Source organism: Curcuma longa, chromosome 14 (assembly GCF_044706935.1).
Source record: "Curcuma longa cultivar G26 ecotype Majalengka, Jawa Barat chromosome 14, ITB_CL_G26_1.1, whole genome shotgun sequence".
NCBI classification, from domain to species: domain Eukaryota; kingdom Viridiplantae; phylum Streptophyta; class Magnoliopsida; order Zingiberales; family Zingiberaceae; genus Curcuma; species Curcuma longa.
This window is the reverse complement of record NC_133874.1, coordinates 6,777,204-6,804,862: the sequence shown is the minus strand read 5'-3', so window position 1 is coordinate 6,804,862 and position 27,659 is coordinate 6,777,204. Positions and strand designations below refer to the sequence as shown.

General features: G+C 35.0%; 4 protein-coding genes across 4 annotated transcripts; 3 read left to right on the top strand and 1 right to left on the bottom strand.

Annotated features, from left to right (window-relative positions):
• The first annotated feature begins 1,495 nt into the window (after positions 1–1,495).
• On the top strand, positions 1,496–12,697 carry LOC141845100 (uncharacterized). Its single transcript, XM_074733145.1, is given in 13 exon segments — positions 1,496–1,823; positions 2,199–2,261; positions 3,341–3,411; positions 5,070–5,694; positions 5,697–5,926; positions 6,287–6,377; positions 6,442–6,504; positions 6,589–7,395; positions 7,483–9,383; positions 9,474–9,717; positions 9,806–9,884; positions 11,956–12,107; positions 12,184–12,697. Coding segments are annotated over 13 exon segments (4,698 nt in total). The 5' UTR covers positions 1,496–1,747; the 3' UTR covers positions 12,480–12,697.
• An 886-nt stretch (positions 12,698–13,583) lies between these two features.
• LOC141845511 (wound-induced basic protein) lies at positions 13,584–15,472 on the top strand. The gene is made up of 2 exons (XM_074733568.1): positions 13,584–13,709; positions 15,232–15,472. The coding sequence occupies exons 1-2, from the start codon at positions 13,636–13,638 to the stop codon at positions 15,302–15,304; spliced, it is 147 nt and encodes a 48-aa protein (XP_074589669.1). The 5' UTR covers positions 13,584–13,635; the 3' UTR covers positions 15,305–15,472.
• Positions 15,473–16,668: 1,196 nt separating this feature from the next.
• LOC141845510 (PHD finger protein ALFIN-LIKE 8-like) lies at positions 16,669–21,486 on the top strand. Its single transcript, XM_074733566.1, has 5 exons — positions 16,669–16,924; positions 17,043–17,075; positions 19,451–19,679; positions 20,749–20,878; positions 20,951–21,486. The coding sequence occupies exons 1-5, from the start codon at positions 16,822–16,824 to the stop codon at positions 21,218–21,220; spliced, it is 765 nt and encodes a 254-aa protein (XP_074589667.1). The 5' UTR covers positions 16,669–16,821; the 3' UTR covers positions 21,221–21,486.
• A 124-nt stretch (positions 21,487–21,610) lies between these two features.
• LOC141845509 (uncharacterized) lies at positions 21,611–26,823 on the bottom strand. Its single transcript, XM_074733565.1, has 8 exons — positions 26,695–26,823; positions 25,294–25,362; positions 24,594–24,704; positions 24,262–24,344; positions 24,093–24,168; positions 22,753–22,932; positions 22,112–22,240; positions 21,611–21,987 (listed from the first exon to the last, which is right to left on the bottom strand). The coding sequence occupies exons 1-8, from the start codon at positions 26,767–26,769 to the stop codon at positions 21,826–21,828; spliced, it is 885 nt and encodes a 294-aa protein (XP_074589666.1). The 5' UTR covers positions 26,770–26,823; the 3' UTR covers positions 21,611–21,825.
• Between the last annotated feature and the right edge of the window lie 836 nt (positions 26,824–27,659).

The following is a 27,659-nucleotide window of genomic DNA, read 5'->3' as shown; positions in this document are numbered from 1 at the left end:
TTACTATATATCAATTGTAAATAGAACAATTTATTAGAATATTCAATTTTATTAATTTATACATTTTTGTTAAAATGAGTTGGACAAAGATCAAAAGAGAGTTTTTTTTTTTACTAAATCACACCTCACTTTAAATTTTGATCCAAATACAACTCTATTTTTCAATATTATTTTTAATATTATTCTACTTATATTTCTTGTTTAAATTCTGAATTAATCAGGTACATTATAGTAGTTATGAAATCATAACTGTTACAACTACATAACAGTTACAATTTCATAATTATTATAATTGAACTATTACATAATTGTAGCAACTATAATTACAACAATTGTAGTAACTATGAAATTGCAAATGCTATAATATAGAAAATAACATTAAATAAAGAGGATTAAAATTCTTTGAAACTTCAAAAAAATCTTTAAATGATATTTTTTTTGGATTTGAGACTCGATCATTATAGGTTAGACCTAGTAATAAATATAAATTTCTAAACAAGTTTTGATCTGATATATTGTGTGCCCCGTAGTTCAATTTGAAATAAAAATTATAACTTTTCAAATTTTTTTTAATATTTATAATTGTAACAACTATGAGTTTGTAACTAATATAATTGTGTAATAAATACTTAAATAATAATTGTTTAACTATGTGACAGTTCAATTATAATAATTATAAAATAATAACTATTATAATACATTTCTAATATTTGATAGGTCAATTGTAACAATTATGAATATGTATATATTAGGCAATGTTCTCCTCATAATGGTCAATTATAATTTTTTTATTTATCTCTTTATGGATGATCGTGAGATCGACTGTTGAATGGTTGATGATTTCATTTTTTACTGAAATAAATATGTATATATTATAATAATACTTCAAGATTTAAGTTGAAAAAATGAAATAATAATAGAAATGGTTTAATGAATAATAGTTGAAAATTATATATTTAGTGGAGTATTCTTTAATAAAAATTTAAAATGAAATGTACTTAGACGACCGATAAATGCTCCAGTTAGGCGGTGTGAAACTATAACAAATACGCATATCAAACGAGTCCAAGGTACTATATATTTACAGAAATTTATTTAAATATAAATGATGATATAATAGGAGATAGAGCTCAATGAAAAAGATATTAGGCGTCTGATAAGGCTATTGTGTTGTTTGTTGTTGTATATTATAATAATACTTCAAGATTTAAGTGAAAAAGAAATAATAATAGAAATGGTTTAATGAATAATAGTTGAATAATTATATATTCAGTGGAGTATTCTTTAATAAAAAATTAAAATGAAACCTACTTCGTTTTTTTTTTCTAAAATATTTAAATCATGTTTTTTTTAATAAAAATCAGGATAATGCAATTATTTTATTTTATTTTTGCTCCCCTCCCCAAGTTTGCCCTGGAAATCCTGAATTATAAAGTGCGTTCTCTCTCCTCTCTCTCTCTCTACGCTTGCTCTTTCTTTCAGTCCTTCTCGATCCGCGTCTTTATCGCGGTCGCTCCCACTCTGCTGGCTGTTGTTAGTTGGAGGAATCATCCACTCTGCAGTCTACTACACTCGATCGAAGCCCTACCGATCTCAATCCACTTTTCCCTAATCCGAATCCTTGCTCTCGAAGCTCTCCCTCCTCTTGGATCGCCTCTCGTTGGGTCCGTCACTCTCTCCTGCGCCGTAGCCCTCTGAAACCCTAATTCGGCGTTCGCAGCCTCGATCCCTGACCTGTTCGGTGCGGATGTCGAGTGGCGGCATGGATCTTCCTGAGGATCTCTTCCCCTCGAAGTCAGCGGGCGATGCTTGGGCCGGGAAAGGTGGTCCTTCGATGCTTCTTCTCGTGTCATTTTTTTTCCCGAACTCCTTTTTACTGGTCCGAATGGGTCGATTTGAATATCTGCCGATGTGGATAAGCAGCCTCAGGATTTCGTTCATGCTCGGGTCGCCGTCGTGTTGTCGTCGCAGTTTATATATATATCAAGTTATCAACGACAATTTTTTTTTGAACAATTTTTATTTTCATTTTCTTATTTGTGACTGTGAGGTATTGTTATTTCCCAGGGCACAAATTATTATTTTTGTACGTATGTACTGTTTTCATCTTTGTTGATCATCTTGATTATGCCCCCGACTTGTGTTAAAGATGGAAGGGCCTTTTTTTCTTTACTGAATGGAGCTTCTTTGCTTGCCAGATGTTATCGTTGGTGGAAATGACGCTGGCAAGAACCCTTTGGATGTCCTCGATGTAGGAAAAGGTTATGTTCCGTACAGTCTAACCGCTACATGTCCCTGCCACTATACTTTTTATTTGAAAATATAAAAAAATCATTTGGTAGCTCTTTTGTGCTGATTATTATGGTATATTTTGTTGTAGTCGTATTTTTTTAATGATTATTATTTTTTATTTTTGTGAAAACTATGATATATTTTTTCTATTGGAAGGAAACAACCGTGCTTCCCTTTTGTAGATAATAGGTTTCTGTATCTGCATTGAAGAGTATGCCTTAGCAAAAATGAAGTCTAATTAAGCATTTTTACACTCGCTACTAAAAAATTAAAGTATTTTGGAACTGACGTGTTAAAGCTCTCCAAGGCTTGTCTTAGTTGCTTTGTTTTATTCGTTTCCTGCCTATTTATTAATCAATGCGCATACAAATTGATAAATTACATATGAAGAATATGTTGAATCCATTTCTCACTTTCTTGGTTTCAAGAAAGTAAAAAACCTTTAAAGCTAAATTAAAAATTATTTTTAATTAATTATTGAGGAGTTGTACTGAAAATTATTATTAGCAATCAATTAATTATTAAATATATTTCATAAAAATAGTTATTTGCACTAATCTATTATTAAATTTAAGCATAACATTTAATACCTAGTGCATGAATGGTTTAGAGAGAGAACCAAAAGGCTTTAAGTTTTGTATTATGTGAATGCGGCTACCTTTGATGGGTTTTTCAAAAGAAGCCAAAAATTTCTATGTGACAACAAAATAGATTGACACCTATTTAACATTGCACATATGTATATAATATATACATGTATGTGTTTTTGTATATATGCGTATATATATAGATTAACACAAACAAGTAATGTACCATTTTGGCATTCTAATCTGGTTGCTTGCCGATTTTGCTTACCCATTTAGTAGAACTGAGTGTTCTTTGTTTTGAAGTAGTTCCTTGAATAACAATCACCTGATTGACAAAACATGGTATTCATTCATGCTTACTGTTACATTTCTGTCTGCTACTCTTCTGATAATTGGTTTTTGAATTTCTCAGTCTCCAATTCTTTTGTTCGTTTGCTAATGGTATTTTCTCTTTAGCACAGATCAAATGACTTCTGATGATAGTATTCCTCTGTCTCCCCAGTGGCTATATACTAAACCCAGCGACAGCAAGGTGGATGTTCCTAACTGTTTTATTGATTTTTTCTTCCTTGTTTTGTTCTCGTTTTGGATGAATTTGAATATTTCATGTAATTAGAATCTTGTGAAGTATCAACAAGATATGATCAGTGAAATGTCAATGAGATACCTTGTAGTTTTGTTACTTTATTTTCATTTGCTTTTGAATGGTTAAATTGAAGCCTGATTACTAATGTCTAACGTGGGTTTCATGTTTTTTTTTTTTCATATATCTGATATATTGTAACATACTAAGGTTTGGCTTGAATAATTTATGTTCTGGTGGTGACACTTCGTTTGATCCTGTGTTTGCTTAACTTGCAGTTGTTTATAGTTCACCTTTAGTTCTCATTAATCAAAATATTTTCTCAAGGTGATATTGACATATCATTTTTTGTTTTATGTGGTTTTCCTAGTTAAATGTCTTCCATATCAGCGATCTAGATGTTTATGTCTTAGAATTGAGTTTTGAAGTTTTCACTTTTTTCTCAAATGCGAGGCAATCATGATATTTGTATTGAGTCCTGTTTACCTTTCCTTGTCAATGTTTTATTTTCTTCCTGTGCTAATCTATTTGATGGATGTTTGGTCTTTCCTTTTATTTTTGTCTAATTCTGCAAACCACATATAGTTGGTTTTCACGGCTTGCCCTTGTTGTTGTGTTTTTGCCAAATTCTGGGTTATTGTTACCATTACCATGTATGATATACAATAACAAAACATGAGCCTGAACTATTCTAGGGTTGGTTACATAGATCTTATTTTGCTATTGGACCCTACTAATGCTATATCTCTAGTATACAGATCTTTCTAAATCTCCTCTAACCATATTAATAGTTTTCTTTAATTCTAATAAATGTAATTTGGATAATTATAGAATATTTTAATGTTTTCAAATATTTCCATATTGTCTAAATTTGTTCTCCATTTTGTCAATTTTTTGGAGGTACACATAATTGCTCTAGGATAATTGTTTTTTTTTTCTTTCATTTTTTCCCTTCTTTGATGACATCCATCTTAGCATTCTTATCTTCATTACAGCATTCTTATCTTCATTACAGTAACTATTTATACATGTTCTTTCCTAACTGTTATCTGATATCTAGGGCAAATAGCTAATTTCTATACAGTGGTTAGTAATACGATATATTGCTTGAATTTCAACTATTTTATCATTTTTAGCCATGAAACAATTAAATTAGTATATGGCTATATGCTATAAAATATGCCACAATTTGCATTGTGGAACGATTCTACCCTACTTTCAGTAAATTTGGAGGATATGACATTGTGCATTATGCTTAGCCTTGCTATCTGCATTTTGTTTGTCCAAAACTCTTCACTCTTACCCTTTTGTGTGGGTTGATATATATATATATATATATATATATATATATATATGCCTTTTAGACAGCATGAATTTAATTGATAGTTACTGAAGGAAACACACAGAATCTGGTTGATTCAATTCGAGACACAGGATATTTTACAAGTGTTTACCATTATCATACTGTCAACACTTTTCAGTTGGATGTGACTCATGCATTCCGAAAAATGCTTATCACTAGAAATTGGCGCATGTAATTTTTTTGTATTATCATACTTGTTTTAATTTTGAAAGCATATTGATCTCCATAACTACTGATGATGCAGGATAGTAGGCTGTGTAATCCTGTATCTTCTGCAAACTTGACTGACTCGATTCAGAAGGATGTGTGGCGTCTGGATGGATCACAGGATATTAAAGAATGGAGAAGGAATGCAGTTGATGTCGAAAGTTGTCGCCGTTGGCATGAAGAGGAGAGGGAAAGTTTGTTGCTTGGTAGGAGAGAACGTAAAAAGGAAGGGGATCGTGAAGCTGAGAATCTCCAGAGTGACCGTCGTCCAGACAATACTCCTATAAGAGAAGTTGTCGAGTCTAAGATTTTACCTTCATCTGATAGGTTGCATGAAGTTCCTAATCGCAATTCAGGGAGTGAGAACCGACGTGATAGAAAATGGTCATCGAGGTGGGGTCCTGAGGACAAAGAGAAGGAATCTTGGACAGAGAGAAAGATGGATGTTGAGAAAGAAGATATTTTTATTGAAAAACAATCATTTACTTCATTCCTCCGTCCGTTATCTGGGTCTGATTCCTGTGATAAATGGCGGCCACGTCATCGCCAGGAAATTCAATCCAGTGGTTCTACAATGCTCCGTGCTGCTCCTGGATTTGGTTTGGAAAATGGTCGTATAGATGGTTCAAATTTGGGATTTGCTCGTGGTAGGGGGAGATCAAATCTGTTACAGGATTGCAGCTTAACAGGTCTTCAGCTGCTGGCCCTGTTGGTGCACTTTCAGCAAATAAGTCTTTTTTCCAGTATCCCAGGGGAAAACTTCTTGATATTTATAGAAAGCAGATAGTGTCGATCATTGATGCTACCCCTGAGGGTTTTGAGGATGCCCCTCCAATAACAGAATCAAGTTTTATAGCTCCTTTGGCCTTTGCCACACCATACAAGGAGGAAGAAGTAAGTTATGGTTTCCACATCTCCAGTTTTACATTTTATTTTGTTAAAGGCTGTTTACAGTGTATTTTTTCATTATAGAAGAGATTATTTGAAGGCTGTTTACAGTGGTACTATAATTTATCTCATCTTTGTATATTGTATCATAACAATAATTTGCTTGAGAAAATTTGAAATTTTAGTCAATGTACTATCTCATCTTTATAGCAACTTTGACATGCATCATATATATGTAACAGGAGAAGATTTTTTATTGCCAATCATTTGTTCGAATATTATCTAATTTTCTGGTTCAACATTTTGTTTTATTTCACTGGAGATAATTGCTGTAATGGACTATGCTTGTTGAAATGTGGCTTAAAGGTTCTACTGAAAGATATCTGGAATGGGAAAGTCACAAGCAGTGAAGTGAGTTCAAGTGAGCAAGGAGTTTCTGGCAGTGAGAATGATATAGGTGAGTAACATGCTATACTCGATACATTTATGGCCAAGTATGATTGTTTTGCTTTTTAATTTAGATAAAGGCAAGACCCTGATTGAAAAGAAACATGGTGTAAATGAATCTTCAAAGCATCTTAAAGGTTATGTTCATACTTATGTTTTGCCAACTTCTTTAAAGCTTCACTTGACAATTGTCCATAATTGGAAATTTATTCTCATTTCAGAGCTGGATTCTAACCACAAAGGGATTGAGGATACTATCATCTCTCTAATCAATTTGGTTCCTAATAGTTTGACCCCAAAGGTTGCAGAGCATGATGTTCCCCATGATAATTCTGTTACAAATGGGAGTTCAAATGAGATTGAAATATTAAACATTGATAAACAATCAAGAAAGTCAGATAATTTGAAGAATATGAAGTCGGAAGAGGAGGATTCCATTGCTAATGCTGATAGCAGTTCTGTGATATCTAATGCTCCATATAGTTTGTACAATGCATCTAACAATAATGCCAAGCAAAAGCTTCCAGCAGGTGTCCATCTTCCTGAGGAGTTGAGTTTGTTTTACTTAGATCCTCAAGGAGATATTCAAGGGCCATTTCTAGGTCTAGACATCATCTCATGGTTTGAACAAGGCTTCTTTGGAATCGATTTACCAGTGTGTTTACTGGGCGCTCCTGAAGGCATGCCTTTTCTTCCACTTGGCGATGTTATGCCTCACTTAAAGGTAGGGCTTCACGGTAACGCTACTGCATGTCTTGGTGAAGGATCTGAATATTTATATGATACAAAGGGAAGCATGGATGGGTCTGTTTCTGCTGCCCATGCCGTTGGGTATTTGCCTGCAGATGAGCCACAACAAGTGCCATCATGGGATTCTCTGTGTCCTGTACAACCTGACGTTACTGAAGTTGAAACCTCCAGATATCTTAACAAAGCCAAGGTATTGTTTCCTAGCTCAGACAAAACATTAGGTACAGTTGGTGGTGAAGGATACCTCTTTCATGATTTTCCTGGGCAAGATGCAGAAGGTATGTTTTTTTGGAGCAATTTATTTTTCTTTATGTGCTTTTGTTTTACCAAATTTTGTAGTTCTTATGTTTACTTTGCATCTGCAGTGTTGTATAGGAGTGGGCACACAAGTTACATTGAAGAAGAATCAGAAAAGCTTACTAATAGCATCTCTCCGTCAAGGTCGACCACAGATCACCAGTACAGGGTGACAGGAATTGGAAATACTAGTTCAGTGCGTCACAACATTCCAAGAGATAGCGAATTAAATCCTCTTGGATTGTTGTGGTCTGAATTAGAACAGACTGTTAAGAAATTGCCCCTTTCATCAACTATTGCTGGTTCTGCAGAGCATTTCCCTGGCCACCATGATTTTGCTAGAAATACTTCCCCATTTATTCACAATCAAGAAAGTTTCAATTCCTTCAGTGACTTGCCCAATGATTCATGGACGAACCAGTACAGGAGCCACAGTTCAAATATAATTCATGATGTTCTTGATGCAAATGATCTATTACAATTAGATGCCAATGAAAACCATTTTGTCTTAGAACAGCATCTGCTCTTGAAGCAATTGCAGGAGCAGCAGCTTCAGCAGCAACGCTTCCTGTCCAATCATAATGTTGGCTTGCCTGGACGAGAACAATTGTATGAAACTATGCGCCATCAACATTCTGTTAACCAACAACCTATGGGGGATCTAGAGCACATGCTGAAGTTTCAGTTTGAGCAGCGGCGGCGGCTGCAACTTGATCAGTTGCAGCAGGAGCTATTTCGACTTGATCAGTTGCAGAAACAACAACTGCACCAGAGCCAGCAGCAAATGCATGAGAATCAGATGCTATTGTTACACGATTATCTTCAACATCATGAACAACAGCCACAACCACCACCACAGCAGATGCATCTTGAACATTTATTGCATCATCGATTACTTGAACCTGGTTTCAGGGAATCAAATAGTGATCCTCACAGCAAGAATATGATTGATCAAGCTCATTTTAGGCAGCATTTCTTGAATGAGCTGCAACAACAAAATCTCGACCAGTCAGAGTTAGTGCATCATGATCCAGCTCTAATACAACTTATCCTAGAAAATATAGGACAGAATTTCCAACATGAGAATCACAATGATTTGTTGGAGGTTCTGTCTCATGCAAGGCAGAGGCAGGTGCAGCAGTTTCCGGGACGAGATCTCACCAGTGGTCTAAGGAAGCTGCCGGTCATGGAAGAAGAGAGACATGAAGGTGGAATTTGGGCAGTTGATGAAGCTGGTCAGTTCATTCGGACAGTAGCTAGTTCACACCAGAACAATGCTGCTAGGCTTAGCCAATTAGACACTCGGCAAATACCACAGGGACGTGCTTCACTGGTGTTGCCCAGTCATCTACAGCAAGACTTTCCATCAACTAAAAGAAGGTTCTATGAGCATGAGCCACATTCTTCTGATATGTCCATGCATATGCATGCAGGTATTCCTTGGACAAACTTGGAACTCAGGAATGCCTTAACGCAAATTCAAGGGGTTAGTGATCAGTTGAATCCTTCTACTGATCATTCTCATCAAAGCCAGATCTTTAAAAATTTCACTGGATCTCACATGGATGCAACAGAGAGGCATTGGCCTGAGCCAAGTAGGCAGTTCTCTGATGAATTATTGGAATCTCACCTGAAGCAGCTGCAAATAGAAGCTGAAAAACACAGGAGCATCAACATGGGTCTCCCCACTGGAGACTCACACATGTGGGAATCACATGTAGGAATTGACAGAAGCTTGGAATATGGAATGAGAGACTTGCTTCATCATGGAATGCTTCAATCTCATGAACCTATACCCCTGGCAGATGCTGCTCCTACATCATCCTTCAAGGGAAGAGATCCATCTAGGCTCTATTGTGGACCTGCATCAGAGAATTATTTTAATCTTAATACTGATAGATTAGGACTTGGTGGTTCTTTCTTGGATTGCTCCCTTTATCTGGATGGGCAGCAACCAAATGAACAACTGGTAAACAAAAATTTGGAAATTAGTGCTAATAACTTCGATAGAAATATGAGATCAACCCTGAGCTCTGATTCTGTTACATCACTTGAACAGAATATTTTCCCCTCTGATATGAACTTGATTGAAAATGAAAAATTCATGAATTCTATGAGTGGTGCTTCCTTACAAACACTAGATATCTCCAATGTGAAAGAGGAGAAGGAGAGGATGAAAGTTCAGAAAAGCACTTCAAATAATAGATCAGCACTGGAAAGAGAAAGTGGAGTTATGCAAGGATTTGACAGCGAAGTGGTTAACATCGGCAAAATTTGTACGCATGATTCCTCTGGAAAAACTGGTAATTTGACTCTGACAATTTCCTTTTTGGATTCACTGTTTGGTTGTCTTAGTGATTCATGTGGCTACTTTCTTGGTGCATTTGGCAGGTGGAGGTTTAAACTTCTACAATTATCAAATGGGTCTTGATATCCTTCAGAGTGGGGAGGAGATGATAACCAATGATATGTAAGAAACTTATGTCAGTTGATGCCTGGTTTAATTGCAGATGATTAATGAGCTGGAACATTTTTCTGTTTGAAGCGGTTCCAATTGTTTTTGGCCTTTTGGTTTTCACCATTTAGGTGGTGGTTGTTAATTTTTATAGGGAAATTTTGGTATGGTATAAATCATTTAGCTACAGTTGCCTTATTAAGATTGTGGTTGTGCATGATAAAATATATGGACTATATACTATTATATGCAATTATCTTGGGTTATTTTGGTCACGTAACATTAAAGTCTTTTCCTGTAAGGGACAGTCAATAGATTGCTTATGTAGCTCATATTTTAGATGTATATGCATATTTCACATACTCTAAAGCAACATCTGGTTGCCACTATTCAAAATTCAATCTCAAATTGCTTAATTTTACTTTGCATAAGCTAATTTACCACTCTCGGGTAGGATTCTTCCATTCAGCTTAACCATGCTTGTTTCCTTCATGTTTGCAACTTGGAATTGTTCATTTGCTTAATCCTCATGGCATCAACTCTTCTTTTTGCTCCTCAAGAATAGGCCAATTCAATTCCTTTTGTATTGCAAAACTGTGTAATCTAGTAGAATGCAATTTTTTGGAATTATCAAGATTAGATCTTCTTCATGGTAACTTTTTTGTAAAGCAAGACTTGAATTTCTTGGTCATATTGTTTCCATAATTGATCTTTGTGGCAGTGAGCAAGTTGATCTTTTTCACAAACAGGTTTGTTCACAAAAGCCAAATAACATGACGTCATGGCTGTCCTGTAGTATGCTATATTATCTTAATTTCCATATGCATGGTTAGGTTATTACTTAGCTTGGTGTAGTTTTCAGTACCCTGTTGACATGGTGTAATGTACTTAACTGGTTGATGGCTACCACAGCAAACCTTATAACATTGTTGGGTTGCTTTAAGAGAACTATCTAGGAATTGTGTTTTGTCACTTTTACTTTATATTGTGCTTATCTCGTAATTTGACTTGAAGTATTTGATGTTTTGTGTTTTTTATCCATCCATATTGAGCTTAAAGAATAATTAGGATGGGTTAGCGATAGGAGTTCTAAATACGATGGTCACTTCTCAAAAACTCTATCAAGGTTCATGTTTGAGGTTTTCCTTTCATCCTTATGGTCCATTCAATCAGGCTTATAACTCAGTTCTGAATAAAGTGAGGCATTGGGCTTTTTTTATGATTATAAATTTCTGACCAAGTTGTCATTTCTGCATAAAATATGTTCTGGCCTTTTGGTTTGTTTGAGTTTAATTTATTAGTCATCATCAGCATCATTATTATCATCACCATCTTTGTTAGTCTACATGGATCTTGTCTGTTAACTCTGCAAAAATATTTCATGAGTAATATTCAGATCTACTAAATCACTTTTGTTTCCTTGACTAAAAGTTTTCTTTGGCATTCCTCTGCTCGTTACACCTTTCAACCTTTTTGATTCAACCGTTCTCACACTATGAAATCTATTGGTTGCATCTCAATCTAGTATCTTATATTTTGTAAACTATTGGAGCTACAACTAATTGCTCTAAGATATGAGTATTTTGTATTACCCCTTTTGGTATTTTGTATTATATTTTTTTTTCAAAACTTGTATTTGCAATTAAGTTAATGCAATTCGTGGTGCTTTTTATTATATTCTCATTTAGTATAGTTTGTTGCTTTAATTAATTGCTTTGAAATGTATTAAAAGAAGAATAACAAACATTTTAGATTGTCATGCAACCCGATCAATAATGATTTTTGTGGTTCGTTTTGTCTACTCTTGCCTGAGTGCAAAAAATTGCTGACTTCTTTTTGGCATGCCTTGGAAGCCATTTGGTGGCTTTGCAATGTGATGAGTGGGAGCCAAGATTTTCGATTATATAGGCTGCTCTTGGATACCCTATTTGCCTCACAAATTTGTTTGTTTTGTAAGCTTGTCTCGTCAGCTTGATGATGAATTGTGGTTGAAAACGGTGCAAATATGTTGTATTTGATTTTCAGCACTGGCAGGCTGAAAATTTGCTTGTTTATGTGTATATATAACCTATTTTTGTTTTTTCAGAATTTCTGGTGATTCCATAAACGGTGGTGCTGAGCAATTCATAGAACGAACATGCAGTAATCCTCAGTCTACTTCAAATACCACACTGTTAGACTCAACTTCTTTTCGATCCGCAAGCCCAAACCATCCTACTTGTGCTGAATATTCTGAGGGTAACTTCTTAGTTTATTTGGTTCTTTCAAATTTAGTTTATTTTATTGATAAATATCTTTATCATTTTCTAAGCAGTCTCCGATGGTAATTCTGCATCCCTGTCTTCTGAGTTATTAATAATCTCTAACAAGCAAGACACAAGATTTCACCGAACTTCTAGCGGCGATGCAGATATTGGTGAACCTTCATTTAGTGACATGCTGAAGAGCACCAAAAAGTCCATTTCTGAGCTTGAGAACCCAGAAGCAGGCTCGGTCGGTAAAAATGTCAAAAAGAAGGGAAAGAAAGGCAGGCAGATCGATCCTTCCCTTCTGGGTTTCAAAGTCCATAGCAATCGCATCCTTATGGGTGAAATCCATCGTCCAGAATAGTTTCATTCCAAGTCTACATAAACCCTCCACATTCTTTCTTTTTTCCTTTCCTAAGGAATCATTTTATGTAACCTTTTAGTTGAAAGATGTGTAAAGTTTATACTTTTTTTTTTTCTTTCTTTTCTAAATCTAAGAGGCCTTTTTTTATGTGATATTGCAGGCATGTTGTAATCAGTGTACAGATCAATGAAATCAAAGAAGCCATTTTTGTTCTTTTACTATCGATGTTTGCATAGTTTTAGATTTTTCATCTCTTTCTTCAATAGAAAGGTAGAATCCGTTACTCTTAGTGGTCCCATGATTATTTGTGAGAAGGTAAATTAAGAAGTTGCAGTTGACTACGACGGAGAAAGGTGTTGTATCGGTTTCGTTGAAATTCGATCCTTGTCTACTTCAACAATTCTGCTCCGTCATTAGGGATGTAATCGAATCGAGCTTAGTTGAATAGTAAGAGGTTTAAGCCCGATTCGTTTTCGTTAAGTTTGAGTTTGATTCGAATTCGATTCGAGTTTTAATTCTTAAACTCAAGCTCGGTTCATAATGAAATTAAATAGTTCGCAAACGGCTCCAGTTCGATTTTAAAATGGCTCGTTTTAAAGTTAAACAAGTTTAGTTTAAGTTTGGTTCGAAAATAACTCATTTAAAAGTTAAACGAGCTTAGTTCAAACTTTATTCGTTAATATATAATATTTATAATTATAGTAATATATATATTTATACATATAATACATGTTCGTGAACCTTTAAACGAATATGTTCGCGAGCTCACGAAATAAATACAATTAAACTTGAGCTCGGCTCGATAATATTTTCGAACTCGAAATCAAGCTCGAGCTACTCGTTAACTCAAACGAACTTTTTTTTCGAATTGAGATGTAGCTAGAGTAGCTTGGCTCAACATATTCATCGTAATCAATTCAATTATGCTAAGCAATTTTTTCATCTCAATATTAGGCTAGTATTTATTATTGCAATTCTAAATTATTAAAAGATATATTAGATATAAGTTTGGGCCCACGACCCAACTGAAGGCCCTAGAATGGCCCATGTCAAACACGCACACCGGCTCCCACTTCTTGCTATTTATTAGGTCTGCCTCCGGTTGGTTTCTTCTCGAATCAGAGTCAGGAGAAGAACCCTAATCGGAGCCGCCGACATGATCTACGACGTCAACTCCACCCTCTTCCGCTCCTTCCTCAGCCAGAAGGGTGGAACTTCCGCCGATAAGAGGTACCGTTGCTTATCTTTGTTATCCCGCTTCTTGCGCTTTCTTGCTTCGGAGTTCCGTTTCTTCATTACATCGGCTTGGGTTTCATGCTGGTAATGGCCATGAGCGATGGGATATGCTTTGAAACTCTTCGTTTACTTTGAAGATCTTTTTGCTGCTTCGGTGAACATTTGTTTGGTTGCTGGTGACGAGCCATGTTAACATTTTTCTGTGTGGTTCGTGAGCGCGCTCAGTTATGTAAGATTCGAAGGCTCGTAACCTGGCGGCCGATCGTTAAATTTCTCTTAAGATATGGTGTGTTTCATCTCAGACTGTAGAGAAGTAGGAAATACGTAGAGGAGAAGGGTAGAGGAAAGAGTTAGGTTTATGGAAGAAGAAAATTCGCTATTCTTTCGTTTGGTCAAAAGAGATCAATTTTATCCATACTGAGGATTTTTTTTCTCCGAGAATCAAATGGAAACAAAAGCTAAAAGGGATACTTGATTGAAAAAGGGTCTTATTCCAATCATTTAAAACCACAAAGTGCTACCTTCGGCTGAAAGGAATTTTTTTTACGTGTATGGTACAATTATCATACTTTATGGATCTATGTTCTGAGCTCTTAGATAGTAACAGATACAACAAAAAATTAATGCAACAAAAGTGAAAGTGCTAAAATGGATGTGGGTAGATGTTAGAGAGGATGAATAAAAAAATTCTGATTTCTAAGAGCAATTGGTTGGAGCTTCAAAATACAAGAAAATAAGTTGAGATGATACATGTTTAAAGGTGATTAATGGATCTTTACTATTATTATGATTTGAGATATATATAATATCATTGATTAGTTTTTAAGATGACTTATTATCTGAAATCATTTTTACTAGATGATCATTATTTTCAGTTTAATGGCAACACAAGATACATGAACACTCAACTCTCAAGCAGGTGGGCCTTAAAGATGTGTTTGTTGTTACTATTGCGGCCTCTATTATTTCTGAAATTGTGATGTCTATCGAGGGTTGACTCTTGTACCCTACGATCTCATTAAGTCTCAGTTTTGTATGACCAAAATCCCTATATCAGATGAACTGTCGAGGTTCAACTATTGCCAATTTAACAATCATAAAATATAATTTCCACTGCAAAGCAACATAATGTAAGTTAGCTTAGCATGACAATATCTGGATCTCTAATGAATACAGTCCTCGTTTTCTCATGTTTCTCAACTGCTGTATGTCTGCTGCATAAGGCTGACCAATACTCTGGATGTACCTGTAACCTAACTATCATCCCGAATTTCATTTCAAGTCTCATGCACTAATCCTTTAAGCATTTTTGTGTTAGAAAATCATTTATTGTGGAATATATATGCAGTATTTGTTGACCAGTTTATTACTTTTGTAAAATCCCAAGATCATCAGAAAATTGCTTATAGTTTTATCCAGGTGGTAGTGTAGCAACATTCTACAATTTTCCATTCTCACATTTTGAGTTCCTCACGTAACATCAGATGACACAATCGATATCTTTTGCCTGAAATAGGAAATCTGAAGAGCAGAAGCCCAAGGAGCAGAGGCCAAAGGCGAGCGAGAACAAACCTGTGATGACAGAATGAGACCATGGGTCATGATGATTTGTTAATTCGGCTCTGCAGCGAGTAACTATTGTGTTTTGACTGAAAACTTGTGTTAAAACTGTGTTTTGTGCACCAGTGACACTGAAATAGCTGTGTTCCTCAAATGTTTGTCCACTATTAAAGTTGCATTTCCTGTGGTTGAATCAAGTATATTACTTGTTCTGATAGTAACTCATTAGTTGCCCAAATCTTTCATATGAATAATTAGTTCCCCCAAAAGCATCGCCCAGAAGTGTATCTTGTGCTTCTCACAGATTTTTCCCAAAAGAATTATGATGATATACTATGGCACTTGTTTGTTCTTTAAGTTCAAATCATCTCTTTTCATATTTTATTTATTATGTAATAATACTCTGCAATTAAGAGGTGGAGTTTCTTAAACGAGGGTTGAAATCTCATTTAGGATATATTACAAAATTTATTTATATATTTTAATTTATTTTGATGGTTGAATTTATGATTGGATTTTTTTTAATTTAAGTGCATGAGAAATTTTGATCGGATGAATTAATCAGATTATAAGAGTTAATTATACTTTCACTATCATTTGAGATGCAATTATTTATTAAGTCATAGTTGAATTGATTACGACGGTAGAATTTAAAATGAGAATTTTTTAATTTACCTCTTTATTTTTTTGTAAAATGTAAAAATTACAGTTGATCACAAGTTCACAATGGAGGAGGGTATTGTTTGACTTATGTGAATTATTATCTTTTTCTGCAAGTCTGTTTTGGTGTAACCAATTCAGTTATGCCCCGGGGGTTAAAATTGTATTGGATAAATTTTTTATAGTGATCGGTCCTACCGTCGAAACAGTACCATATTAGAAAATTTTCTTAAGAGATTTTTTGGAGGCACAGTACCACTATATTGATAAGAGTTTATTGTCTTGATTTATCTCTTCTTAGATGATCGTAGGATCGACTGTATCAGGTAACTAGGGTGACAAATTTCTTTTTTTTTTTTTTTTTTTTTTTTTTGAAGAAGAGATGCAATTATTTCATCGGTTAATAAAAAATTATGAACAATATAAATTTATTATGATTTTAATGGACATATATTTATTTGTTTTGAAAGAGTATAATAAAATAACTATTAATAAATTAGTTGAAATATATATATTTTTTAAATAACAAATTATTTTATAATTTTAATCCTTTATCAGAAAGTATTTTGGACGTGAAGGAAAAGATTCGTTGACCGGTTCGCATCCGCGTCTGTCGGACCGGTATCTTGGTCGTGTTCGGATCTGACCTGAGTTCAATCAGGTCAAACCCCGATCTCGGATTCGTCTCCTTAAATTTGTTCACTTTGTCGTCAACCGAACGGAGAATGAAACCCCAGGGGAGAAACGAGGCGCAGCTCCGCCTTCAAATCCCGGTCGCTTCCTCCTCTTCTTCGCCATCGGGCGCCGCCTTTGAATCCCATCTCCGTTTCTAGCGAGAAATCCCTCTCGAATTCCTCGGTTCCTAGGCTCGCACCTGGCTCCGGCGATGGATTCGGGCGGCGGAGGAGCGTACAGCTCTCGCACTGCTGAGGAGGTGTTCCGCGACTTCAGGGGCCGGAGAGCTGGGATGATTAAGGCGCTTACTACTGGTATTTTGCTTTGGCATCTGTCTTCGTTTCGAGTTCCGACCGGTTTGTTTGACTCGTTTTGCGTTTTTCTTTCTCTTCGCCCGAATTGAATCTTCTTTTTCTGCTTTTCGTGATGCAGATGTCGAGAAGTTTAATCAGCAGTGCGACCCGGGTACAAGTTCTCCTCCTTTTTTTTCATTGCAGTTCGATATGGTTAGGGTTACCGTACAGTTAGTTCCAAGGGGTTTAATCCTTGATTCTCGTGTTCTTTTCCACCTCGTGAGTTTGCTCTAGTTATTTGATCAGTAGATAATGGGTGATTATGGACTCTATCGTTTCCTCTGTTGGTTTTCTGATACTGGGCACCATTTGTTTGAGCTTGTTCATCTACTATTCGAGTCTGTTTAATTGTGTTTACGATAAGATTGAGCTGTGGTTATAATTGAATTATAAAAGTAAAACTGATTTATTAGTATGCTTTTAAGATGGTTTTCAAGTAGGATTGTCGTTTGGGTTTGTCTTCTGGTTCGTCAGATTCATGTTTTTTTTTTCTGAGAAAAATAACGTGAAAACTGAAAAATGCTTAACAGATAAGAATGAAAACAAACTAGAAATTATTAGTACACGACTACCTGATAAGACGCATGCTTCACTGAACATGCTTACAAAGTGAAACTGAGATGATTGAGACAACAATAATGTCTTGTTTTCAATTATGTAATATCATGTCATAAATCATAAATATACGAAAATTGCTTTAAAACACATGAAATTTAAAATAGTATATATTAATTGTATAGTTATATCTTGTGCAGGATTTCCAAACATGAAATTATGCAGATATATTTTGGAAATGAATTCCATTTTCATAGTAGATGAGCCAAATATGCTAGTGACTTGATCATTCTGCTATAATTTCATTATATTTCCATTTCCAATGATGACTTTGATTCTCACAATAAATCAAACACAACAGAGTCTGCTTAACTCAATTCGTTGGATATGAACTCTCAGGTGATGATAGGTAAACCTGCCGATTGGGACCTTTTTGATTTTATTTTCTTGAGGGATGTTTGAGAATATGTTAGGTCAAATTATTAGTCTTGAGGTGCACAGAATTACCAGAAGGTTCAAAAGATGTAGAATTATGAGAGTCAACCATAAACAAGTAAACTAAGTTGAGCTTACGTTATTCAGCCTAGACTAGACTGAATCTATTCACTGAAGATGAGGACATGCCATCTAATTTTCTGAATGGAAGACAAACTCTGACACTCAAACATGATGCATCACACTACAAGAGTTCTCAATACTCTTTCAAATTATCTCACATCTTTCTATTTTAAATCTACTCTGTATACAGACACAGTTACAAGACCTCCAAGGTCTGGCTAGATGTCCAAGAGAACAGAAACGAGAAGAAATAGAGTCGGTCATCTAGCCAATTTACCCTCATGTCTGAAGGTTCAACTTTGACCCAAATCCAAGTGAAACTTCTAGATATTTCATCTTTATTGTTGAGTCACTAAGCTTTATGGTATGATTTTTTACTTGTGGCCTGGTAACTATATTGCATTCTGGAGGCTCATGTTTTCTAATATTTAGTTTGCTAAATGCATGAGGACTCTTCTCCAAGCACAAATTGGCTATTATATTAAACAAAATTTAGCCTTAACAACACCTTGATTATAAGATAATAAATCTAAAGACTTAATATCACACAAAATTGTGATTTTCATACTTGTGATCCAGTTGACACAAATTAAGTTTTATATATAGTAAAAGGCTAATGTTCATGTTACTTTGGGAAATTGAACAGTCTGGTATCACAAGAATGGTGATTGACTTGTCAGGTTCAAGAATTGAAAATCAATGCAAGGATCAAGAGCAATAGCAAACTGCTAAATTGTTATCTCGGATTGTCTGGGATCAAACATCGATAGACTTATAAAGAAGGAAGGCCCAAATGCAAAGATGTCCTATAGGGAACATCATAATTTAGTGATTACTAGCATATCAGGTGAGCCAAATGGCTCTCGTATGCAACCAGCTTGGATAGCTAGACAGGCAATGAAGTCTTACCTAGTGAATTGATGTGTGAAACTGCAGCTGCGAAGAAGAGAATCTCCCATGATTTGGAAGGCTTTAACAGTGAGAAAATTCAAAGATACCTGGAAATTCAGCTGAAATTAGCCTTTTTCAGCCATTATATATATATATATATGCAAAACCCTGAGAATAGTTATTCCTGCAGTTGAACCTTTAACTGAACTGCCGGCCTAACATGTAGACGGATCTTACAATATTGGCTCACAAATGTCATTTTTATTTCATTCAGATTGATTTATTATCTACCATGTCTTGCTTCCTGCAAGGCTACAATTAGAAGTCATGCTATATGGTATATGACCGATTTTTTACTTCACACCGGGATAGATAGAAGCTTAGAATCTGGTTTCAGGATGTCTCTGCAATTTATGATTGCATTCTGAACATCTCTAATTCATTGTGTCAAATATGACTATAATAACCTGATTGTATTTACAGAAAAGGAGAACTTATGCCTTTATGGGCTTCCAAATGAGACTTGGGAAGTAACTTTGCCTGCTGAAGAAGTACCTCCAGAACTTCCTGAGCCAGCTTTGGGAATTAACTTTGCAAGAGATGGCATGGAAGAGAAAGACTGGCTTGCTCTTGTTGCAGTCCATAGTGATGCATGGTTACTTGCTGTTGCCTTCTATTTTGGGGCTCGCTTTGGATTCGACAAGGAATCCAGGTAAGTTAATCTGGCTTGAACTATGTCAAACCTTAAGAGAACTAGGAACATCATTTTTTTCATCCCATTTTTTTTTTTGTATATTTACTAATCAATCTAATCTTTCTGGAAAAGATAATTGCTTGAAAATTGTGAGTTTGTACTCCACCTGGATTTTTCAAGTTTGGAAAATGCTTCTAGATTGGTGGACCATGTTTGGTCTTTATCATCCTTCTTTTCAGGAATTCATTGCACTGATTCTTCAAATTACCATCGGTTAATTAATTTAGAAAAATTTTCTTTTCTGTTTAGCTTTGTGATGGTAAATGTAAATTCCTTAATGCATTTCACTTGCCACTGGGTTTCCAGTGCTTTCTACTCTTATATTTTGATAGATGAGGTACAACTCTTGTGCTGCTACTATTAAATTTTCATAGATGAGTTAGTACAAGTCTTCATCTATATGTTATCCACTGGTGGCAATCTACCGGTGTTTTTGTTTTTGTAGCTGTTGCATACTTGTGTTGGTTGGTCAAACATCATAGGTATTCTTACACACATTTTCTTCCACATTGTGGCGGAATGCATTTTGGGGCTGCAATGCTGATCCATGGGTTTTGGAATATGTTGGCTGGATATTCAGCAATCAAAGAGTGATCTCACTGATTATGCGAATTTTCCCCATCTGATCTTCCTTTGTCTTGACTTTTGAATCCTGCTTATTTATGGCACGTTTCTGTTTTTTAATGTGATACAATTAGACCATACACAAATCATTTTGATGCTGAATCTTGGGTATAGTGTCTGTTCTTAACTTATTGTATTTCTCTTCATTATCTGACCTTAAATAATAGGAGTTGTGAGTTTGAAAGCTTAATGATACTAATAAAGGCTGTGACCTAAGTCCGTTCGTAAATTAATCGTAAGTTTCTCGTAGAAAGCACTTGTTGAACTCTGTTTGATGATTACTATGGTTAATCCCTTCCACTTCATGCTTAGTATAACTGTAACAGATTCCCCATAATTTTGTTACTGTGGTTAATTCCTTCTACTTCATACTTCAGATTGTTTTAACATTCAACTACTGCAGGAGGCGACTTTTTAATATGATCAATAATCTTCCTACCATATATGAAGTTGTAACTGGAACTGCCAAGAAACAATCCAAGGAAAAGACCTCAAACAGCAGCAGCAAGAGAAAGGCTAGCTCTAAAATCATTGTAAGTTCTTTCATCAATCTCTGTGGCTTCTAATTTATATGCAGATTTCCAACAGCAAAATCGTCTCAACAGGGTGAGTCCCAGCCCAAGGTGGCAAAGATACCACCTCCAAAGGAAGACGAAGACAGCAGCGCGGACGATGAGGAAGACGAAGAGGATCACGAGAACACTTTATGTGGTGCCTGCGGTGACAATTATGCCAACGACGAGTTCTGGATATGTTGCGACTTATGCGAAAAGTGGTTCCACGGGAAGTGCGTGAAGATCACTCCTGCCCGAGCAGAGCACATAAAACAGTACAAGTGCCCGAGTTGCAGTGCCAACAAGAGGGCTAGAGCCTAAAGCAGCAAATGTATCTGGTTCTTAGATGCTTCATCAGTAGTGTCCAGACACCAATTCCATGCTGCAAGGAGCAGACAACTTAAGCAATTTGATTATTTGTGTGCCTGTTTGGATAGTTTGTTAGTTAGAGTTGTGATTAAAATTTAGGGTTCTAGTTAGGTAATCTTTTGTTCCTGTTAGGGATCCGGATTAGCAAAATGCTGTATCTACTCTCAAACTAATTCAGATGTGTGTTTGCAGTGTGGCCCTGACACTTTAGATTTTGAGTATATTATAGACCAAGTTAACAACATCTATATCCTCTAATTCATCCAAATCATTTGTTATTTACATACACAATGATTTTACAAGTCTTCTACCAAAGAATATAAATGTCAGTCCATTCCAGGATGAAATGTAAAATGGATAGAAACAATAGAATGTTTTCTTATCCAAACATAACTTATGTTGTCACACCAATGTTTTACAGAGTATTTCTAGTGATTTTGCTTTTGAAATGCAACAGAGAAATACACTGAAAATGAGTATCGAGTTATGTTAAAACTGCTGTCGATATGATTTCTAATCGAATTGAACCCTCCTTTTGGATGATTACTATGAGATGCCTATTCCTCTGCATCCACCATGCCTCCCTTGAGATGCAAGTGTTTCTCTCTTTTTTGGAACTCTGTCAGTCCCTTTCCACTGCCAGTAACACCAACCTTACCACTAGGATCATCGGGGGACTTGAAGATACTTTCTCGCTTCCGACCTGAGAAGAACCCAATCTGCGACCGACCGATGGAAGTCAAAATTTGTCATAGAAGGTAGACTTCAGCCAGAAAGCAGATGTATATAATCTCGAAACATAGAGGTGTGGGAATGATAAATGAAAATAATGTCCACATTTACCTTCTTAGTTTTTCCTTTGGTGGATTGGAATTGCTGCCATGAGTTCTGCCGCTTATTTTGTGCAACTTCAAGCTGTTCACTTCGGACCTTCGACTTGAACGCGTGTATTTTCTTGCGTTTCGCAGCTTTCTGCCAATACATACTCGAATGCATCAATTTGTAAGGAAGAACACTAGAATGCATCAATTTGCAAGGAGGAACAAAAAGGCATGAACCTTTGATCAGTAATCACCCTACATTCTTGGAAAATACAGCTCAACCACAATTGAATTTGGCTCCCTCACAGCTAGATGATTCATATAAAACCTATTGTGCTTAGAAGATAAGGTTTTATTACAAACAGATTAAATTTATCCCATCAGTAAGTTATATTTACTTCTACAAGAAATGTATCTTAACTGCTGCACCACACAATTAGAGAGCAAAACAAGTCGAGTCAATAACAAGAAAACCAAAATTGTGCTTGGTGACAGCAAGGTTTTTGCTTGATGTGGCTTAAGAAAACAAGATCATACCGATAAAGTACAGACCATAATAATGAGAAAAAAAATAGTGAGTGGAAGCAGAGTATAAGCACAAGTAGGAAATATCAAATTACTCGGTTATAATTTCCATAAAATTACGATCAGCAGGTAACTCACAATATCTTCGGGGTCATTGGGATCAATCCGGAGTTTAGCAGGCAAAGTTCGTGCTTGGAAATCAGTAATAGCAGCTTGTGCAATTTTCCTTTTAATGGCTTGTCTGGTTGCTTCAGCTTCTCGTTCAGCTTCTAATAAAGCATCTCCCTCTTCCACTGGCCTAACATTAGCAGGATCCACCTGAATGTAGCATCAGTCAATCATCATGAATCAGGAAACTGTCACATCATAAGACAGAAAAAGGGTATAACTGGGAAAGGATAGTTATGTTACTCCACATTCCTTATATTTTTCAAACAAGCTAGTGTACTCTGTTAAGTTTAGTTACGCAAAACATTTGCAAAGACTACTCGCACATTGGTCACGTTACACCGTTAAATATAAATTTATTGTATCTGCAATTTGCAGCAGAAGATAAGAAAAGGGCAAAATGGAAGAAAAAATGGAGAGAAACCTGCAAGAAAGGAGATTGGCAAGAAGGTGCCAATTGTCACAAGTTTATGAATCACCAATAGTAGACACAGAAATTTGGCAATGAAGCATGAAAATTTTGACTAGGTGTATTAATGAATAACCCAGTGAAAGAGTGATGATTATAGGAATGTTATTGATTTCTCTTATTAAGTGAAAAAATTTTAAGAGTAGAGTTTCAATTTAGTACACATCATGCACTAAGAGGGAAAGAAACTTTTAAGAAGATTTTCACGTTTATATTAGCATAAAAAATTCTCTTGAACCTTTTATCTTTATCTCAAGCAACAATTCAAGTGTCTTCAGCAGCCAGCAGTAACAAAAAACACAAAGAAATACAAAATGAATGTTTGTATAAGATTCGCTAAAATCTCAAATGCTTGTGCTAGATAACAATTATCTATTTGCCTTAAAACATCAGAATCTCTTTGCTGCACTGAATGTTTATCTACTTGTAGAACATTCATATTTATTTAATGTAGTCCAAAGACAAATTTGAGCCAGCAAGTGCCCAAATAACAATGAAAAGAAGCAATGCCAAGGCAAAGGTAAAGGTAAAGAAACACAAGACTAACAGGACTTCATGATAAAAAATATATATACAAATGCTTTAAGAACATTAAATATACAAGGAACTCATCAAAATATATGCAAGAAAAAAGATAGCAGATGATTAGTGGCCAAAATATAATCAATGTGGGATGATTAGCAATATGTAGTATCATCTATTCCTTAATCCTCTAAATTGGGTTTTCAATCAAGTTCTAAACTCCTGTCTTATTAACTATCCACCAATAATGGACTTGCCCAGAAGAATATCCACAAATGACAAGGATGGATGATTCAGGAAAATCTGGAAATTTGCATACCTCCTCCTTGTTTCCCCACCCATCATAGGAGACATAATATCCATTAGGAGTAATAGCATCAATTATTGCATTGTACCTAAAAATTCAGCTAATCAACAAAAAGGAGAAAAAATGAAACAACTGAAAAAATAACATAATAACCAAATTGCATATACCATAGCATACGTACCATTCCCCATCTTCACTCCAAACTGCTTGAACTTTGGTACCAACAGTAAAACTTCCGTATGGTTGAGATTGTTCAGATGATGCCTAGAAATAAGAAGCCAATTTAGAAAAGAATAAAACAGCAGGATAAACAAAAAAGTTCACAAATGTAACACACAATTAAAATTTTTTAAACAAATATACAAGGGGCAAAACTCCGTCCACATGTAAGAAAATGATGGAAAAGATCAATGATCATGTTTTCAGATAAATTTAGCATGGACCAACTTTAGGATTAAACTCTAACAAATCAATATGATGTAGTTAGGGAGCCATTAGGAAGGAACTTGCTACCTTGGAATGAGATGTTCCACCAAAATGACCACTGAAAGATACATCAGTGTGATGCTGACGTGCATCTGTTGGCTTTGCAGTTGTCAGAAGCTCCTCTGTCAAAGCAATAACCTGCATTTTCCATAGTAAATTATCTTCAGCCAACAAAAGCATGAAACTGTCAGTGGCACAATACAAATTAAGAACTAAAACTCCAAACTTAGAATAGCAGCATGATCATGCGAAATCAGGAGATTTAAGCAGGCATTAGACAAGCCATCTGTCATCATGAAAGAGAAAACCTGCAAAGAACCAAGATAAAAAATATGATGTATCAAGGCAATTTTTTACATACATCTTTTGCTTCTCAGGTCATGATTGCCCATAGCTCCTGATTCTTCAAACAAGAGCTATTTTTAATCAAATAACCCTTCTCACCTTTCAAGGTGTTAAGAGAATCTAAAATTCTCAACAAAACCCTTAAACATCATGCAACCAAGAATATGCTACCATCCTTTAAGAATCTCATGGCACCTTGAAAAAGAACATATGCCAAAAGTAGCAAAAAATTGTAACATAATTACTATATTTATTTAGCTATATGATGGATTAAGAATCACAATGACTAAACATAGCATCATAAGCAGTCAATAGCACGGCATCCATCATGAATCACAGATAAGATGCTTTCATTTTATTATCAAGCTTCAGTGGAACTCACCTCTTCAAGCTCCTTCTCCATATCTTCATATTCAGAGTTTCCAGGATCATCAGCCAATAGTTTTCTAATCTGAACAATGAAATAAATAGTGATGAGTACCAAATAACATGAATCACAAATATGTTTGAAGAATATAAAGTAAAAGAGAGGACAAACAAGCACATACACACAAAGGAGCCAAAAAGTAATTGTAGAAAGAGAAGAAAGAGAAAGGGGCCAAGTAAGCATAGAAAATTAAGCATTTAAGGAAGAGAAGCAAGGGAAGAACAATAATCCACTATGACCCAGCAAAGCAAATGTATACTTTAAAGCAGAATGAAAGAAACAATATAAAGTGAACTCACTGTAATAACCAAGCAATTCCCTAACTATTTAATAAATTTGATGAAAGACTAACAGAAAAAGAGGCAGAAACTGCCACATCACAAAACCCTAAAAAGTTAATAGACCAATTAAACATTTAATGTCCGCATTCGTAGCAATTGCACGACCTCAATTGATTTTCATGATTCCAAATTATAACAGCCAATAAAACAAAACAAAGTGCTCCTCTTAGAGCTATATGCTTCAGGAAATATAACATTTGATTTCATGTCAACGACTTATGTGACATTACTATATGCATTGAAAAGTGAAAATCATCAGAAACAACAAGTGTTGCTCAGTTAAGCAGATGCAGCTCCTTAATATATAGATTATGCATACCCATATTTTGAATTGATGCAAGACAGGTTGTAGAATATGCATTAGGTCTTCCATAATACTAAGGTCTCATAGTGGCATAAGCACATCTCGATAATTAATGTTTTAAGTACCAAAATAAGATTTTGACATCATTGTATCAGTCAACAGTGCAAAACTTGCAAATTCATGAGAAAATTTGCCACAAAAATATTGATTAGAATAAAATAAAACATAGAAGTAATGCTATAAAATTGGGGAAATATGAACAGTAGGGCTTTACTGTGTATTCTAATGTAATTATATAAACACTTGCAAAAGGCTTGATTGCTAAAGCGGAACCTAGACTTGTAGAAATTTCCTCTCTGACTTGTAGTTCACACGTTCCAACTCCCCTCGCTTTCAGGAACCTTATACACTAGGTTCCTTCACTAATGTGACTATATATACTAAGCAAATCTGATTGCGTTTGAGTGCATCAAAAGAGGACAAAGGGCTACAAATCAAGGATTTTCCTGCCAGTACATTCTTTTTCTCTCCAAGCTATACATCAAGAAACCCTAGAAAATGTAGCAGAAAGTCTTCTTCAATACAATAAAACCTAACAAACAGGATCCACCGAAATCCGAGACACATACATCAAAATCACATTTTTCGGTGTCTAGGGGCAATAATTATCCTACCAGAATTTTTTTTTTGCAGGAATTAGATAAACCAGACCTCGCGGAGCTGATCCTTGTAAGTAGAAAGATTGGAAGCGAGCTCCTCGAAATTTAAATCGTCGCCGCCTTGCATCTTCTCTCTCCGTATTCTTGGGGACTTCTGCTCTACAACTATCCCTCCCTCCTGCTTATCGATTCTTATAGGGGCGGAGAACCTATAAATTCTCGGAACCCCTTTTTTCTGTTAAAAAGGAAATAAGAATTAGTAATTTATTAAAAAAATTCCCCTAATTTTATTTATGTTAACATACTTACCACATTTCTATTTTTATCCAAATATTATCGTTCTAATTTATCAATAAATCACGGGCGAAAATGAAAATAATGCCCCGGAGTTGCAGAAGAAAAGGGTGTAATAGAACTTAACCTAGCGAAAACCTAGTCAAATAGTAAAAAGCTCGAGTTCAGCTCGATTTATTTTCTCCTAAATTCAAGTTTGATTCAAATTTTAATTCTTAAATTTGAGTTTAATTTGTAATCAAATTAAATAGTTCGTGAATGATTCAAATTCGATTTAAAAAATTCATTTAAAAATTAAATGAATTTAATTCGAACTCTTAACATATAATATTTATAATTCATGTAATAAGATGAATTTCTTAACGAATATATTTGTAAGCTCTTAAATAAAAATGAATAAAAATTTGATTAAATCAAATAAATCGATTGAACGGAATGAATTTAAAAATTCAATTCGATTATTTTAAAATTTTAATTATTTTTTTTAAAATCAATCAATTTTATTATGGATTGGATTTGGATTTTAAAATTTTTTATTCAATTAAACTGAATTAATTAAAATAAAAAAAATAATTTATAAATTTAAACTTATAAATTTTTGATAAATTATTTTATAATATTTAAAAAATTTAGTTATTTTGATTAATTGGATCAAAATTAAATTAATCGATATTTTATCAGTTTGATTTGTTTAATTTTTATTTAAAAATTTGATTGGTTCGA